Source organism: Microcebus murinus, chromosome 1 (assembly GCF_040939455.1).
Source record: "Microcebus murinus isolate Inina chromosome 1, M.murinus_Inina_mat1.0, whole genome shotgun sequence".
Classification (NCBI taxonomy): domain Eukaryota; kingdom Metazoa; phylum Chordata; class Mammalia; order Primates; family Cheirogaleidae; genus Microcebus; species Microcebus murinus.
Window position 1 is genome coordinate 152,980,217 of NC_134104.1, and position 17,244 is coordinate 152,997,460.

A 17,244-nucleotide genomic window follows, 5' to 3' on the forward strand; every position below is an offset into this window, starting at 1 on the left:
AAAACCATAATACAGTTGACCCTCGAACACAGGTTTGAACTGCACAGGTCCGCTTACACATGGACTTTCTTTTTTTTCAGTGAAAGTTACACGGGTAATAGGTGCCTGCCTCTCCTGCCTTCCCTTCCACCTCCTCTACTACCGAGATGGCAAGATCAACCCCTTTTCTTCCTCAGCCTACTCAGTGTGGAGAATAAGACCTTTATAATGATCTAGTTCTACTTAATGAATATATTTTTCTTATGATTTTCTTAATATTTTCTCTAGCTTACTTTATGAGTGCAGTATATAACATACAACAAAATATGTGTTAATCAACTATTATCAGTAAGGCCTCTGGTCAACAGAAGTACTAGTAGTTATTAGTACTTAAGTTTTTGAGGAGTCAAAACTTATGCATAGGGCCGGGCGCTGTGGCTCACGCCTGTAATCCTAGCTCTTGGGAGGCCGAGGCGGGCGGATTGCTCAAGGTCAGGAGTTCAAAACCAGCCTGAGCAAGAGCGAGACCTCGTCTCTACTATAAATAGAAAGAAATTAATTGGCCAACTGATATATGTATAAAAAAAAAAAAATTAGCCGGGCATGGTGGCGCATGCCTGTAGTCCCAGCTACTCGGGAGGCTGAGGCAGGAGGATCGCTTGAGCCCAGGAGTTTGAGGTTGCTGTGAGCTAGGCTGACGCCACGGCACTCACTCTAGCCTGGACAACAAAGTGAGACTCTGTCTCAAAAAAAAACAAAAAAAAAAAAAAAAAAAAAAAAACTTATGCATAAATTTGACTGCAAAGCAGGTTGGCACCCTGGCCCCTGCACTGTTCAAGGGTCAACTGTAAACTATAAAAATATTTGATTTGTAATGGTAGTAAAATCATAGGTACTATTAAAACCACTATAGCTTGTTGTTTACATTAGTAACTAGAAGAAATGCTAACTTCTACTTGGAGGATACTGAAGAGGTACTTTTCCCCATAAGTTCACAGACATCATCCATGTTAAGACTTCTAACTGCACACTACAACAATCCTCTTAATACTGGCAATTTAAAGGACAATTGGGCTGGGCACGGTGGCTCATGCCTGTAATCCCAGCACTTTGGAAGGCTAACGCAAGAGGATTGCTTGAGCCCAGGAGTTGAAGGCTGAAGTGAACTATGATCACACCACTGCACTCCAGCCTGGGCTGCTGGACTCTGAGTAAAACTTTGTCTCAAAAACAAACAAACAAACAAACAAAACAAAAAAAGGGACCAATTGTTGGCCCTTTTCTCTTTCTACCAAAGATCCCTTGGTAATCTCATCCAGTCTCATGGTTTTGAATACTACCTAAATTGATGACTAAATTCATCTCCATTCCAGATCTTTCCCACAAACACCAGACTTGGATGCCAACTCAACCCAAATGTCTAAGCAATCTCAAACTTAACCACGTCCAAAACTGAATTCCTAATCTATTCCCCAAACTTGCTCCTTCCACAGTCATCAATAACTATCTTAGGTGATGGCAACTTTCTAATTGCTCAGCCCCAAAACCCTGGAATCATTCTTCACTCCTCTCTCACAAGCCACATCTAATCAATCATGTTAGTTTGATCTTCAGAATATATCCAGAATTCATGCATTTCTCACCATTCTTATGTTACCAGCTTGGTACCAGCATCTCTCTTCTGGATCACTAGCTTCCTTACCAGTCTCCAAGCTTCTACTGTTATTCCCCTCTGCAATATGAGTGATCCTTTGAAGCTGAAAAGCAGACGGTGTCATTCCTCTGTTTTAAAACCCAGCAAAGTCCTTAGAATGGTTCTACAAAGCCCTATGAAATCTGCACCCCACCTCCACTAACCCAATTTACTATTACTCTTCTTTGTTCATTCCATTCTAGCCAAACTCACAGGTCTGCTTCAACACCTTGAAACTATTCCCTCTATTTGAAATGTTTCCCTCCCAGATATTAACACGGCTATCTCCCCCTTAAGTTTTTGTCTCTCATCCACTCCACCCTAGCTTACATTGCAACCTCTTCCTCAGCAATTCCAAATCCCCTTTACCCAGCTCAATTTTTCAGAGCACTTACCTTTGAACACTCTATATCATTCAGTAAACTCCACAAGGGCAAAATTTCATTTATTTTGCCAACTACCCCTAGTGTGCCTACATTTGGCACACAACAAATATGCATATGTTCAAAGTAATTATCACTGTAAAGTAGTTGCCTATCTCCCTCATTAGGAGAGTTCCTTGATGATGTCTGGATCTAATTTGCAGTGTCCTCAACACCTGTCCCTGGGCCTGCCCCATAATGGACACTTAATACACAGAAACTCAAGTGATTACAGCCATTTTCACCTGAAACGCTGCCCGCAAAAAAAGCAGGTCTTACAGCTGTGGCTGATTAAAAGAATGAGCACAAGACAAAAATACAACATCAGACCCCAAGTGTTAGTCAAACTAAACTTACATTTTCCCCTCACCTTTTTCATATATCTAAGAACCATTTCAAACCATACAAAGTCTAAAAGTGGCATTTGGTCATTTCCTCCCCTAGCCATATTGCCCCCTCCTCAAGCCCACTGAATTTTTTTCATGCTCAACTTAAATCCTCTTAAATTTTCCCTGATGACCCCAGCTAGAAGCACTTACACGTGCCCCGTTCTGCTCCAAGTGCTTTTCATGCATTATCTCATTCAATACTTCCCAAGGCCCTAGTAAGTTGCTACCACTAGATACCTATTTCAAAGATGAGAGAAGCCAAGCTCAGAGACATGAAGTCACTTCTCTAAGGTTAAACTAGTGTTCAAACACAGGTCTGATCTGAAATCCAAGTTCGTTAAACCTACATTGCCTTTCCCCTATCCAATGTTATAACTACTAGTTTATATACACTACCTCATAGGGTTTGCTGTCACTTCACTTCTTGAAGCTTCATTTTCTTCACTTGCAAAATATATGATATTGTTCAGTATACCTAAAAAGATTCCCGCCAGTGCTTACAGTACTATGAAAGAAAACATTTTATAATTCTTTCTATACTCTATACCGGTTAATACACAAGAAGAAAAATATATCATTACTTATATAATCACTGTTAGAAATCTAAAGCAGTGGAGGCAGAAAAGCAGTAAAAATAAAAACTCTAAGACCTTGAATAAAATATTCTTGATTCCTTCCTCACTCATGTCCACCAAAGATGCACTTTTGAGTCCACTTTCCCATACATTATGAAAAACTGTTTTCCCCCAAGAAGTGTAAGGATGTGATCCTTAAAGCTTCTGGACTTCACCAAACAACCTGGTAAAAGGAACTGAAAGTAGGGACTTAGCCTATTCAGGGGCTAGCATGTTACTTTGTACAGGACAAGTGCTCAATAAACATTGAATGATACAGAATTACTTTTTTTAGGTTTTTCAAACTAAAAACCTGTAACATAAGCTTTGTAATTGGATTGATTGTGCAGTAAATCAAAACAATCTAAGGTAATGTTAACTCGTGACCAAGAACCCATGAAAAGGATAAAGCCATGTTGAGTTTACTATTCCAAGTTAAGAATTGGGCTTTATTTTAGAAAGGTAAACAATGATTTCTCTTTTTGTGCAGAAATGACCATCAACACCTCAACAGAATCCTTTTCTGTTGCATTCAAACCGAAGATCCAGACTTTTCTGAACCCAGGTGAAAAGATGTGGCAACGGATTTTAAAAATGAGCCATAGAAAACCTAAGGTAAGCTCTTAGAATCATTCTGGTCATAAAAGTTTGACAGTTTCATTTGAAGCCCCTATCAATCCTCGAGTTTGAAATCAGTAGTATATTCCTAGGTCTAAACTTCAACACCAGCAAATGGAGTTCAAGAATGACTTTTCAAAACAATGGTCTTGTAAGGGTATAAGGAAAGAGGGGACTCCAGGCTTCAAAGTGGAAGCTTTCTGAGGTAACAGATACAGCAGTAGAAACAGCCCTCAAGAGAAACGTAAAAACGTCCTAGAATGAAAAAGTACTATTGGGCAACGCCACATTTTGGTCTTCCAGAAGGTTGTCTTCTTTAGAGAATCCTGAAACGATTCTTGGTTTTTAATTAAGTCTTCACAAGCAGAAAGTCATCCGTTTCGGGTAAGAGGTTCCTGTTACCAAGGAAATAGTGTCCGAAAGTATGAAAATCTCATAATCTGTAAGAAAATGTATGCCCATCAGAAGGCTTTCATTTTCGGGCGAAAAAACAAACCCGGTGTCACCTCAACAACGGACCACACAAACCTCGCCACCATTACAAAACCCAAGAGCCAAAGGTGCAGAACGTGAAGCCGGAGGCACTACGAGGCCAGGACTGAGATTCCAGGAGGAAAAATCAAACCCGAGAGTGCAGTGCAGGCCCCTCGGCGGCCCAGGGCCAGGCGACGCGCGCTAGGCCCTTCCGGTCCGAGCCGCCGTCTCGAGGAGGCCGGGCGACGGGCTGGGCTTCCACCCGAGCCCGGGGATTCGCGGCCTACCCTCGCCGGCGCCCTCTTGCCGGGCCTGGCACCGGCAGTTCCTCCGACTCGGGCCCTTCGCTAGCAGCAGAGCAAGGGCGATCCGCGGGAAGCCCGCGGGGACCGCCGAAACCCGGGCTGGCCAGGTCGGTGCGGACGCGGCGGCGGTAGTGGCCTCCCCTCCCCCAACGGCCTGGCCCAACTGCCGCAGCGTCGCGAGCAGCGGCGCCAACGCCTGGCCCAGCCGCCGGCCCGGGGCGGCCCAGGCTAGGCGGCCCGAGGTGGCTGCGCGGGCCTGCTCCCTACACCGACCGCGCGAGGCCGCCGTGGGCCCGTTACTCCCTGCGCCGGCCCGCGCCGCCCCCCGTCAGGACGGGCTGCCCTCGGCTCGGACTGAGGCGGCCGATGGCAGCGGGAGGCCGCGGAGCTGATACGTACTCAGGGGTCGGGTGCTCAGGGTCGTAGAAATCCCCCATCTTTGGAGGCGGCTGCAGCGGCAACTGCTTCATCAGAAGCGGCTGGAGGCGGCGACGCGAGCCCCCTCCCCGCGGCAAAGGCAACGCGGGGGAGGGGAGGGGAGGAGGCCGCTAGTCCGACCGCGGCGGCGGCGGCAGAGGCGGCCCGCGTCGCTCGCTCGCTAGCTCCCTCCCTCCCTCCCTCCGGCGCCCGCCCGCCGCTCTCTCCCTCTCACTCTCACACTGGGAGCGACGCACGCCCCACCCGCCCCTCAGCTTCGTAGGCCCGGCCCCTTAAAGAGACACGCACTAACTCTTGTTAGGCGCCTACAGCCCAGGCTGGGGCGAGCGGGCGGAACACAGCCTGGCGGACCTGGCCTGACCCTGCGGGCGGCTTTCTGGAACAATAAGCCCCGGGCCGGAGTGATGTCGGCCGGTCCCGAATCGGGAGGGGTAGTACCGCTACCCCTCCTTCAGTCTGCTGGACGGCCGGGGGCGGAGACGTGACTGGGCCCGCTACAGGATTGTTTGCTGCGGTCGTCTGGAGAACGCCCAGAGCTCGTCAGGAGCCTATCCTCCCTCTCCGGCGGCTCTCCGGGAGCCCCAGAGTCCGCGGCGGTGCCGAAGAGCCCTCCCCTAGACCTCTGGGCTCTGAGGTAACGCGGGGCTGCTTCTCCCGGGTCTCTCGCCCTACTCGCCCCTTTTCTATTTTTCCTTCTCGCTCTCTCTACGCGTTGCCTCTTCTCGTCCGCTTAGCGAGTACAGAAGTGGAGCTAGGCCGAGGATTCGCTCTCAGGCCGATCTCCCTAGGTGCACCCCGCGCCCTCCGGGTCTTCTGCCCGCATCGCCCAGCTCTGGGCGGCGTCCCCACCACCTCCTACCCTCCACCTCGGCACAGTATTCTGCCCCCACCCCAAAATCTGGAAGGCTCCAGCTCCCATCTTCTGCATGGTTCTTGAGGCCTTGGAGGCAGCGTCCTGACCGAAGGTTATTAATTACTTGCAAAAATGAAAAGATGAGATTAAATAAGGGTCGGGCATGGTGGCTCACGCCTGTAGTCCCAGCTACTCGGGAGGCTGAGCCAGGAGGATCGCTTGAGCCCAGGAGTTGGAGGTTGCTGTGAGCTAAACTAACTCCACTGCACTCTACCCAGGGTGACAGAGTGAGACTCTGGGGAAAAAAAAGGATTAAGTAGGATAACTTGAGAGGCTATAGGTTTTTAGTTATTTTTGGAAAGAGAAACAGGAATACATAATCCATAGCTAAACTTTCAGGACGTTGAAGAGTTTATGGCAATTGATAACCTTGAAATTAGGGATTCAATTTATGGCAATTGGTAACTTTGAAATTGAGGATTCATGGGGTGGGGTTTTTTTTTCTGTCACTCTAATATTGAATCGCGTTTTACCAGCAAACCGTTGGATTAAGGTATGTGTCATAATTAAATGTAATCTAAAAGATTAAATATCCTTCACTAGCTAACTTTTTTATATGTATCCGTTACATATATGTAGCCTAGCAGTGTCTATTAGTGTTTTATTATCACTTAGGGTTTGTTTTGGCATTTTTTTTCTGGTACTTTCAGCAGCATCAAGGTCCAGGGTCCATCTGACACCCTAGGTTCCAGTCTCCCCAAGGCCTCTTTACACAGGGTGCATGTGACTAATTTCCCTGTGGTTACAAATTTCCCTGTGGTTTTTCTCACCTTAAACTGAGAATATTGGTGTGAACTGGTCTTCTCACTGTTGTGATGATTGAATGAAATAACATTTGTAAAGCCCTAAACTTTAAATAAATGTCAGCATCATTCAGGCATTATAGTGGCTATTAATATAATAATTGTATTATTACTTATTCAGACATTATAGTGCACTGGTTAAAAGGCAGCTCTACCCAGCATTGTACCATCCACTTTCTAGCTATGTGACTTTGAGCATGTTGCTTCTCATGCTTCCGGTGCCTCACCTATTATATCTGTCTGGGGATATTATCCACCAGACAGAGAATGTTGTCAACATGCTGACACAATGCCTTTCATTAAATGCCCAGTGAGTGGTATCTTTTGGGCTTTAAAAAAGACTGGGTACAGGCTGGGCACAGTGGCTCATGCCTGTAATCCTAGTACTCTGGGAGGCCGAGGCAGGAGGATTGCTTGAGGTCAGGAGTTCAAGACCAGCTTGAGCAACAGTGAGACCCATCTCTACTAAAAATACAAAAAAAAAAATTAGCCAGTCAACTAAAAATAGAAACAAAAAATTAACTAGGCGTGGTGACTCGTGCCTGTAGTCCCAGTTACTTGGGAGGCTGAGGTGGAAGGATTGCTTGAGCCCAGGAGTTTGAGGTTGCTGTGAGCTAGGCTGATGCCACGGCATTCACTCTAGCCCAAGCAACAAAGCAAGAGTCTTTCTCAAAAAAAAAAAAAAAAGAAGACTGGGTACAGTAGCTCACACCTGTAATCCCAGCACCTTGGGAAGTGAGAGGATCCCTTGAATCCAGGAGTTCAAGTTTAGTGAGCTATGATGGCACCATTGCACTCTAGCCTGGACAATAGAGCAAGACCCTGTCTCTTAAAAAAAAAAGAATAGTTGAGGCCCTGTACCTTAGATGTCACATGGGCTCAATGGGCCATGGGCCCACTGGGAACCATTTGACTTTGGATAGGCAGGCAGTAAAGGGCTATTTTAGGTGGAGGTGGCTGAAACAACCTAAGTGTGAAGTGATAAGGATCTAAGCTGAGATGAATGAGGGAAAAAGCAGTCAGGTGCAGGCTTCCTATCTCCTTAATAACAAAGTTGGCAATTTTCTTGCAGGAGGTGCACCTGGGCTCTGAAATGCATAGTCTCAGATAGCCTTGGTTTGGTCAGAACCCAATGCAATAAGTATGTCAAACTATAGGGATCAGTGGGGAATTCTAAGCCCCAGACAGAAATAAATGAACTGAGTTGTTATGGGCAGTGTCATCATCTATGACAGCACTAGTTCTTTTGACTCATGTTTTTTGGTTTGTTTTGAGACAGACTCTCACTCTCTTGCCCAGACTAGAGAGCCGTGGTATCAGCCTAGCTCATAGCAACCTCAAACCCATGGGCTCAAGCAATCCTTCTGCCTCACCCTCCCGAGTAGCTGGGACTACAGGCAGGCACCACCATGCCCGGCTAATTTTTTCTATATATTTTTAGTTGCCCAACAAATTTCTTTCTATTTTTAATAGAGACAGGGTCTCGCCCTGGCTCAGGCTGCTCTCAAACTCCTGACCTCCACCAATTCTCCTGCCTCGGCCTCCGGCCTTCCGGAGTGCTAGGATTACAGGCGTGAGCCACCACGCCCAGCCTGGACTCATGTTTTTAAGTAAAGAAAAATGCATCCTCAGAACACATACTTAAGCCTAGCTTCCTGATGACATCCATGAAATAATTTGGTTTTAATAAATACTCATTGTCCCCTACTTTCTTACATAAAGGCTTCAGCAAATGTGTTTAAAAGAAAATATCTAATCTAAAAGTCCCCATACCTTCTTTTCTGAGATTTAAAAATAAATAAAAATAGATAAAAGGGCCGGGTGCCGTAGCTCATGCCTGTAATCCTAGCACTCTGGGAGGCCGAGGGGGGGGGGATCACTCGAGGTCAGGAGTTCGAAACCAGCCTGAGCAAAAGCGAGACCCCGTCTCTACTATAAATAGAAAGAAATTAATTGGCCAACTAATATATATGGAAAAAAATTAGCCGGGCATGGTGGCACATGCCTGTAGTCCCAGCTACTCGGGAGGCTGAGGCAGGAGGATCGCTTGAGCCCAGGAGTCTGAGGTTGCTGTGAGCTAGGCTGACGCCACGGCACTCACTCTAGCCTGGGCAACAAAGCGAGACTCTGTCTCAAAAAAAAAAAAATAGATAAAAGTCCTAATATGAAACATAAAAGGCATTCCAACCAGGCATGGTGGCACGTGCCTGTAGTCCTAGCTACTCTGAAGGCTAAGGCAGTAGGATCGCTTAAGCCCAGGAGCTCCAGGCTGGAGTGAGCTATGTACTCCAGCCTGTGTGACAGGAGAACCTGTCTCCAAAAAAAAAAAAAAAATAGAAAAGGAGACATTCCATCCCACGGTGCTGAAAACCATAAGAACCTTGGTTTGTTTGTTTGTTTTTCTAAGACAGGGTCTCACTTTATTGTCCAGGCTAGAGTACAGTGGTGTCATCATACCTCACCATACAACCTCAAACTCCTGGGCACAAGTGATCCTACCACCTCAGGCTCCCCAGTAGCTGAGACTACAGGCACGTGCCACCACACCCAGCTAATTTTTCTATTTTTTGTACAGATATCTGGCTATGTTGCCCAGGTTGGTCTCAAACTCTAGGCCTTAAGTAATCCTCCTCCTTCAGCCACCCAAGTAGCTGGGATTACAGGTGTGAGCCACTGTGCCCAGCCCATAAGAACCTTTAAATTGCACCTGCTGTTATTGTCTCTTCTGGGCACAGACCATGCCCATCCCAGGGGACCCTAGGGTGCCCAGTAGTGACTCTGAAACAAAATCAACTCTGGCATCTCTTGCTTTAGGGAAGACAGAAGTCCAAGGGTCAGTCATTCTCCATAGATAGGCTTCGGGTACTTCGTAAAGAGGTAGGAGAAAGAAAAAATGTAGCTGGGGCAGGAAGCACCAATTGATCCCCTGAGCACATTCTCTAAAACTATTAATATATGTAAACAAATTTTTGAGGTAATATATTACACTTGATCTTAGCCAAAAGGCAGAGGAGCCATTGAGATAATATATTGACCAGACAATTCTCAGGACAGACACAACATAGAACCACTTAAATCAAAACAGTGAGGTAATCTGAGGTGTCACTGGGTGGTTCCTTTTTTCCTTGTGTCCAGGCCAAAGTTCTGCTTCCTCAAATGGGAACTGGCCAAGGCTCTGGGAGAGAAGGAAAAGGTCATTCCCCCTTGAATCCATAGCTGCAGCTGAGTGGGGAAGCCACCCTACCCATTTACTCCACATAAATCTATCACATTCACATAACTTTTTTTTTTTTTTTTTTTTTTTTTTTTGAGACAGAGTCTCACTTTGTTGCCCAGGCTAGAGTGAGTGCCATGGCGTCAGCCTAGCTCACAGCAACCTCAAACTCCTGGGCTCGAGCAATCCTGCTGCCTCAGCCTCCCGAGTAGCTGGGACTACAGGCATGCGCCACCATGCCCGGCTAATTTTTTACATATATATCAGTTGGCCAATTAATTTCTTTCTATTTATAGTAGAGACGGGGTCTCGCTCTTGCTCAGGCTGGTTTTGAACTCCTGACCTTGAGCAATCCGCCCGCCTCGGCCTCCCAGAGAGCTAGGATTACAGGTGTGAGCCACCTCGCCCGGCCTCACATAACTTTTATTATAGTATATTGTTATAATTGTTCTATTTTATTCATTGTTAATTTCTTACTATGCCTAATTTATAAATTAAACTATCATAATTATGTGTAGAAAAAACATATATAGGGTTTGGTACTATCCTCAATTTTAGACATCCACTAGGGATCTTAGAATGTATCCTCTATAGGTAAGGGGAGACTATTTTAATTATAACTGATTTTTAAATTTTTTTATTTTTAATTATTATGGGTACGTAATAGTTGTATATCTTTTAATTATAATTAATTTTTGTTCATGTTCATTCTACACATTCCAACACAAGGTAAGAGGAATGTAGAAAACAATACACAACATACACTGAGCTTTACCTCCTACAACTCCTTTTACATATATGTATCATCACCTTCCTACATGTTATTATCAAACTCTATAGTTGTTTTTACTGTACAAGCAAGCTTTCTGTTTCAGGTTGCTTTATTAACTGATTTTTTTTTTTTTTTGAGACAGTCTCATTCTGTTGCCTGGCATCAGCCTAGCTCACAGCAACCTCAAACTCCTGGACTCAAGTGATTATCCTGCCTCAGCCTCCCAAGTAGCTGGGACTACAGGCATGTGCCATTTCTATTTTTTTTTTTTTTTTAGTAGACATGGGGTCTCGCTCTTGCTCAGGCTGGTCTTGAACTCCTGAGCTCAAAAGATCTGCTCACCTCTGCCTCCCAGAGTAGTAGGATTACAGGCATGAGCCACCACGCCCAGCCTGTTAAAATGATTTTAATTACATAATATGTCTATCTTCCCAACTTTTTTTTTTGAGACAGAGTCTCACTTTGTTGCCCGGGCTGGAGTGCCATGGCGTCAGCCTAGCTCACAGCAACCACAAACCCCTGGGCTCAAACGATCCTTCTGCCTCAGCCTCCTGAGTAGCTGGGACTACAGGCATGCGCCACCATGCCTGGCTAATTTTTGCTATATAATTTTAGTTGGCCAATTAATTTCTTTCTATTTTTGGTAGAGATAGGGTCTCGCTCTTGCTCAGGCTGGTTTTTTTGAACTCCTGACCTTGCGTGATCCTCCTGCCTCGGCCTCCCAGAGTGCTAGGATTACAGGCATGAGCTGCCACATCCGGCCTATGTTCCCAACTTTTATAAGTTTGTTGTAGGCAGAAACAGTCTGTCTTTCATATTTTATAGTATGTGACCCTGTATGTACCAGGTATTTATATTTATTTATTTATTTATTTTGAGACAAAGTCTCACTCACTCTGTTGCCCGGGCTAGAGGGCCATAGCATCAGCCTAGCTCACAGCAACCCAAACTCCTGGGCTAAAGCAATCCTCCTGCCTCAGCCTCCCGAGTACCTGGGACTACAGGCACGTGCCACAATGCCTGGCTAATTTTTTCTATATATTTTTAGTTGGCCAATTAATTTCTTTCTATTTTTAGTAGAGACAGGGTTTCGTTCTTGCTCAGGCTGGTCTGGAACTCCTGAGCTCAAAAGATCTGCCCACCTTGGCCTCCCAGAGTAGTAGGATTATGGGCGTGAGCCACCGCTACCAGCCTGTACCAGGTATTTAATGAATAATTACTTTGCTTCTTTTCTGAAAATCTTTTCTGTTTTTTACCAATTCTTTCTCTTTTAGAAACTCTTAGTGTTCACATTGGATTTTTCTGTTGAGACTAGATTGTTGGACTTAGCTAAGAAGTTGACATCCAGCCAAGCACTATCTTCTGTAAAGTCTCCTTTGTAAGCTCCTACAGCTAGCTATTTCATTGATCTTGAAAATATTTATTAAAAAGAACCACATACTACAACCCTCAAGTATACAGGAATGTTGTTATTAGGTAACTTTTTTTCAATATGTGTTAACCTTGTCTTCCCCACAGTTACCAAACATTCAGGAAAGTGATTATAGTATATGTTTGTTTTATTCTGTTTTATTTTAGATCTTGGCACACTTCCAGAGAACTCATCTCCTCAGAAGTTTCTCATTGCATCTTCCACGAAGACTTGTCCTACCCAACAGAGGATAAAAGCACTCAAGATTATCCCAGTTTTACAGACAAATAAACCAATGATTCCAGAGGTTAAGATATATATCAAGGGTCATATGACTAAGGAGAAGTAAAGCCAGGATTTGGACCAGGTAATCTGATTCAAGACATTTTCAACAAAAAACCTGGAATTTACCACCAACAAAAAAACCTGATAACAAAAAGGAATGATGAACAAATAAATTAATAAGTAAGTGATAATAAGTAATTTGTGTGGATAGTAAAACAAAATAGAACTAATACCCTGGACAACAAAATAACATTCATATAATTTGGAAGTGCGATAGGTGGGGTTGGAGTTGAAGTTTTCCAAGGTCCTTGTATTATTTAAGAGAATAAAAATATTGATTGACTTTAACCTTTACTCTTTTAAGTAACTTAAAGTGAGTGGGGTAACTACTAAAAGAGTATATAATTTCCAAATGAACAGAGGAAGAAAATAAAATGAAGAAAAATACCAAAAAAGGCACAATATGAAGATAGAAAAAAGAAACAGTGAGACAAATAGAAATCACAATACAATATGATAAAAATAAATGAAAATATTTCAGTAATTACAGTAAATATAAATGGAATAAACTAATTTTTTTAAATGTAAAATGGACAAGAAAATAAAATTCAGCCACATATTATTAGATATTCTTAAACCCAAGAACACAAAAAGATGAAAAAGGTTAGAAAAAGATGTCACGCTAATATAACAATAGAAAGCTGGTAGAGCTAAGTTAACATCAGACAAACTAAAAATAAATGTCAGCCGGGCGTGGTGGCTCACGCCTGTAATCCTAGCACTCTGGGAGGCTGAGGCGGGCGGATTGCTCGAGGTCAGGAGTTCAAAACCAGCCTGAGCAAGAGCAAGACCCCGTCTCTACTATAAAGAGAAAGAAATTAATTGGCCAACTAATATATATATAAAAATTAGCCGGGCATGGTGGTGCATGCCTGTAGTCCCAGCTACTCGAGAGGCTGAGGCAGAAGGATTGCTTGAGTCCAGGAGTTTGAGGTTGCTGTGAGCTAGGCTGATGCCACAGCACTCACTCTAGCCTGGTCAACAAACGAGACTCTGTCTCAAAAAAAATAAATAAATAAATGTCATTACTAAATAATGACAAAAAGTTCAGGTCTCCAGGCTAGAACTTTAGAATTCTAAACATACATGTACCAAAATTACATATCCCCTAAAAAAATAAAAAGTAAAATGTGACGGAACTACAAGGAGAAATTGATACCACTATAGTAAAAATTTTCACACACTTCAAAATAATGAATAGATCTTGCAGACAAGAATGAGAAGAGATGAGCAACATAATTAAGAAGATTGAACTAATGGACATATAAAAAGTGTTACATTCAACAATTAGAGAATTCACATGCTACTAATGCATGTGTGGATAGTTTATGTAAATTGTCCACTTTTAAGTCCATATGGTAATTCTCAATAAATTGTAAATGATTACTATTATACAGGCCACATTCTTTGACTACCATACAGTTAAGTTAGAAATCACTAAGTGTATATGGGCAGGATGGGGGTACATTTGAAAATCCAAAAGCATACTTGCAAATAACTCATTGGTTAAAAAAATCATAATGGGAATCATAAAATAGGAAAATTGTAAAATATAGCTAAAGCAGTATTAGAGGAAAATTTAGAGCTTTAAATGCTTATGTTTTGGGTAAAAAGACTGAAAATAATAAATTGTTTCTCAAAGTTAAGAATTTAAGAACTAAAGTAGAAGTAAAAAATAATAAAGATCACAGTACAAAATTAATGAAAGAAATAGAAGGCATGTAATCCTAGCACTCTGGGAGGCTGAGGCGGGTAGATTGCTCAAGGTCAGGAGTTTGAAACCAGCCTGAGCGAGACTTGTCTCTACTAAAAATAGAAACTAATTGACCAACTAAAAATACATATATAGAAAAAATTAGCCGGGCCACCTGTAGTCCCAGCTACTCAGAAGGCTGAGGCAGTAGGATTGCTTGAGCCCCGGAGATTGAGGTTGCTGTGAGCTAGGCTGAGGCCACAGCACTCACTCTAGCCTGAGCAACAAAGTGAGGCTCTGTCTCAAAAAAATAAATAAATAAAAATAAAAAAGAAATAGAAGGCATATGGTGCAGAAGCTGTACAAGTCAAGACTTGATTTTTTAAAAAGACTATTAACAGCCTCTGGCAAATTGGGGAAAAAACAAAAGAAACAAAAAATGAAAACAAAACTATGGAAACTGGCCGGGCGAGGTGGCTCACACCTGTAATCCTAGCACTCTGGGAGGCCGAGGCAGGTGGATTGCTCGAGGTCAGGAGTTCAAAATCAGCCTGTGCAAGAGCGAGACCCCGTCTCTACTATACATAGAAATAAATCAATTGGCCAACTAATATATATAGGAAAAAAAAAAATTAGCCAGGCATGGTGGTGCATGCCTGTAGTCCCAGCTACTCAGGAGGCTGAGGCAACAGGATCGCTTGAGCCCAGGAGTTTGAGGTTGCTGTGAGCTAGGCTGACGCCACGGCACTCACTCTAGCCTGGGCAACAAAGCAAGACTCTGTCTCAAAAATAAATAAATTAATTAAATAAACAAAACTATGAAAACTACAGAGATTATAGAATTAACAAAGTTAAGAATAATTTGATGTCAATGTGAAAATTTGTCAACTTTCTTAGAAAATGCAGATTAGCAAAACTGACTCAATGTGAAATAGAAAACCTGTTTTATCCTAGAACTATTAAAAAACAAATCAGTCAAAGTCTTTAAGACAAAGTTAAAAAAACAAACAGCAGTCAATTTTTCCACATAAAGGAAGGGATGGAGAGAGGATAGATGAACAGAGGCACAGGCAGACCCAGACAGGAAAAAGAAAAATTTCAAGCCATTCTCATTCTTCAACAAAGATGCAATAATTCTGAACAATATACTATTTAAAGCAAATCCAGCAATTTGTTAAAAAGATAATAATCATTATCCAGTTGAGTTTATTTCAGGAATTCAAGGTTGGGTTCAATATTGCAAATCTTTTCAAGTAATCCACCATATTAACAAATTATGATGGCATGGCAAGCAAAATAATGGTTCCTCAAAACTGTCCACTCCCTAATCCCCGGAATCTGTGAATATATTACTTTACATGGCAAAAGGAACTTTGATGTGATTGAGGTCATAGACCATGGGGTGGGGAGATTATCCTGGATTATCTGGGTAGGCCCATTCACTAGTTCTTAAAATTAGAAGAGGAAAGCAGAAGGGTTGGTCTAAGAGACAAAGGGACAAGGACTCAACCTACTCATTGTTAGCTTTGAAAATGGAGGAAAGGGGCCATGAGCCTAGGAATGTGGTAACCTCTTTAAGATGAAAATGATTCTCACTCAGTTTACAGTCAGTAAGAAAACAGGGATCATCGTCCTACAACCTAAAGGAACAGAATTCTGCCAACAACCCAAATGAACAGGAAATAGATTTTCCCTTAGAGCCTCCAGAAAAGAATGCAGCCTGCCAAAACTTTTTAGGTCAGTTAAACCCCACACTAGACTTCTGAGATGCAGAGCTGTAAAATAATAAATTTGGGTTGTCTTAGCTTCTAAGTTCATAGTGATTTGTTAAAGCAGCAATAGGAAGCTAATACATATTAGACAACCAAATACCTTTAGATGCAGGAAAAAGTGTTAAAATGCAGCAACTGTTTTAAGAAAAATAAAAAAGGAAAAAAATTCCTAGCAAACCAGGAATAGAAGAGCACTTCTTTAACCTGATAGAAAGGTATCCACCAAAAAACCTAGAGCAACTATTATATACAATGGTGAAATAAAACATTTTCTTCAAAATTAAGAATAAAACAGGCCAGGCGCGGTGGCTCACGCCTGTAATCCTAGCACTCTGGGAGGCCGAGGCAGGCGGATTGCTCGAGTTCAGGAGTTTGAAACCAGCCTGAGCAAGAGTGAGACCCAGTCTGTACTATAAATAGAAAGAAATTAATTGGCCAACTAATATATATAGAAAAAATTAGCTGGGCATGGTGGCACATGCCCGTAAAGTCCAGCTACTCGGGAGGCTGAGGCAGAAGGATTGCTTGAGCCCAGGAGTTTGAGGTTGCTACGAGCTAGGCTGATGCCATGGCACTCACTCTAGCCTGGGCAACAAAGCGAGACTCTGTCTCAAAAAAAAAAAAAAAAAAGAATAAAACAAGGTACTATCACCATATCTGTTCAACATTATACTTGTCCTAGCCAGCAAAATAAAACAATGAAAGAAATAAAACACATAAGGAATAAAAAAGAATTATTTGTACGTGATGTGATTGTCTTAGAAGACCCAAAATAATTTACAAAATAATATGTAGAATTATGACAATTTATCAAGTTTCCCAAATTAAAAAATCAACTGTATTTTCATAGCAGGTAGAAGTTAGCAAGTAAAAGTAAATAAAATGTCCTATTTACGACCTGGCAGGGGAGATACCATGATCACGAAGGTGGTTTTCCCAGGGCGAGGCTTATCCATTGCACTCCGGATGTGCTGACCCCTGCGATTTCCCCAAATGTGGGAAACTCGACTGCATAATTTGTGGTAGTGGGGGACTGCGTTCGCGCTTTCCCCTGATAAAAAAAAAAAAAAAAAAAAAAAAAAAAAAAAAATGTCCTATTTACAAAATTAACATCAACACTAAAATATTGGAGCTGGGACCATTGGTTATCTATTTGGAGAAATAATAGAAATGGATTTTTCATATTATACCTACAAGTCAATTCTAGATGGATCAAAGACTTTAATATAAAAGGCAAAAGATGAAAAGATTTGGTATATAGAATAATACATTTTCTTTGGAACATGCCCTAGTGAAAGGGGAAAATTTCTCAAAACTCAAAGTGCAAATCAAAGAAAACAAAATCAACTCTCTTGAAACTGTTGTCATCAAAAGACAAAAAGTATATAA

The 17,244-nt window shown here is 42.6% G+C and overlaps 1 protein-coding gene, 1 long non-coding RNA gene and 1 other non-coding gene across 4 annotated transcripts in view; 2 read left to right on the top strand and 1 right to left on the bottom strand.

The window, feature by feature from the left end:
- The window catches only part of SETD2 (SET domain containing 2, histone lysine methyltransferase), a 133,699-nt gene extending 128,561 nt beyond the window's left edge, over positions 1-5,138 (bottom strand). Inside the window, exon 1 of one of the 2 annotated variants that reach the window (XR_001155723.3) lies at positions 4,894-5,119. Coding sequence is in view for 1 of the 2 variants with exons in the window: in XM_012771078.3 (XP_012626532.3) it covers positions 4,894-4,964 (71 nt within the window). In the remaining variant the exon portion in view is untranslated. Of the gene's footprint in view, positions 1-4,893 lie in introns of both variants that reach the window. The other variant, XM_012771078.3, reaches the window with a different exon arrangement.
- A 6,577-nt stretch (positions 5,139-11,715) lies between these two features.
- On the top strand, positions 11,716-12,678 carry LOC105874901 (uncharacterized). The gene is made up of 2 exons (XR_012921392.1): positions 11,716-11,835; positions 12,213-12,678. It is a non-coding gene; the product is annotated as an uncharacterized LOC105874901 (long non-coding RNA).
- A 4,068-nt stretch (positions 12,679-16,746) lies between these two features.
- Positions 16,747-16,909, top strand: LOC142874833 (U1 spliceosomal RNA). Its single transcript, XR_012922431.1, has one exon. It is a non-coding gene; the product is annotated as a U1 spliceosomal RNA (small nuclear RNA).
- Positions 16,910-17,244: the final 335 nt, after the last annotated feature.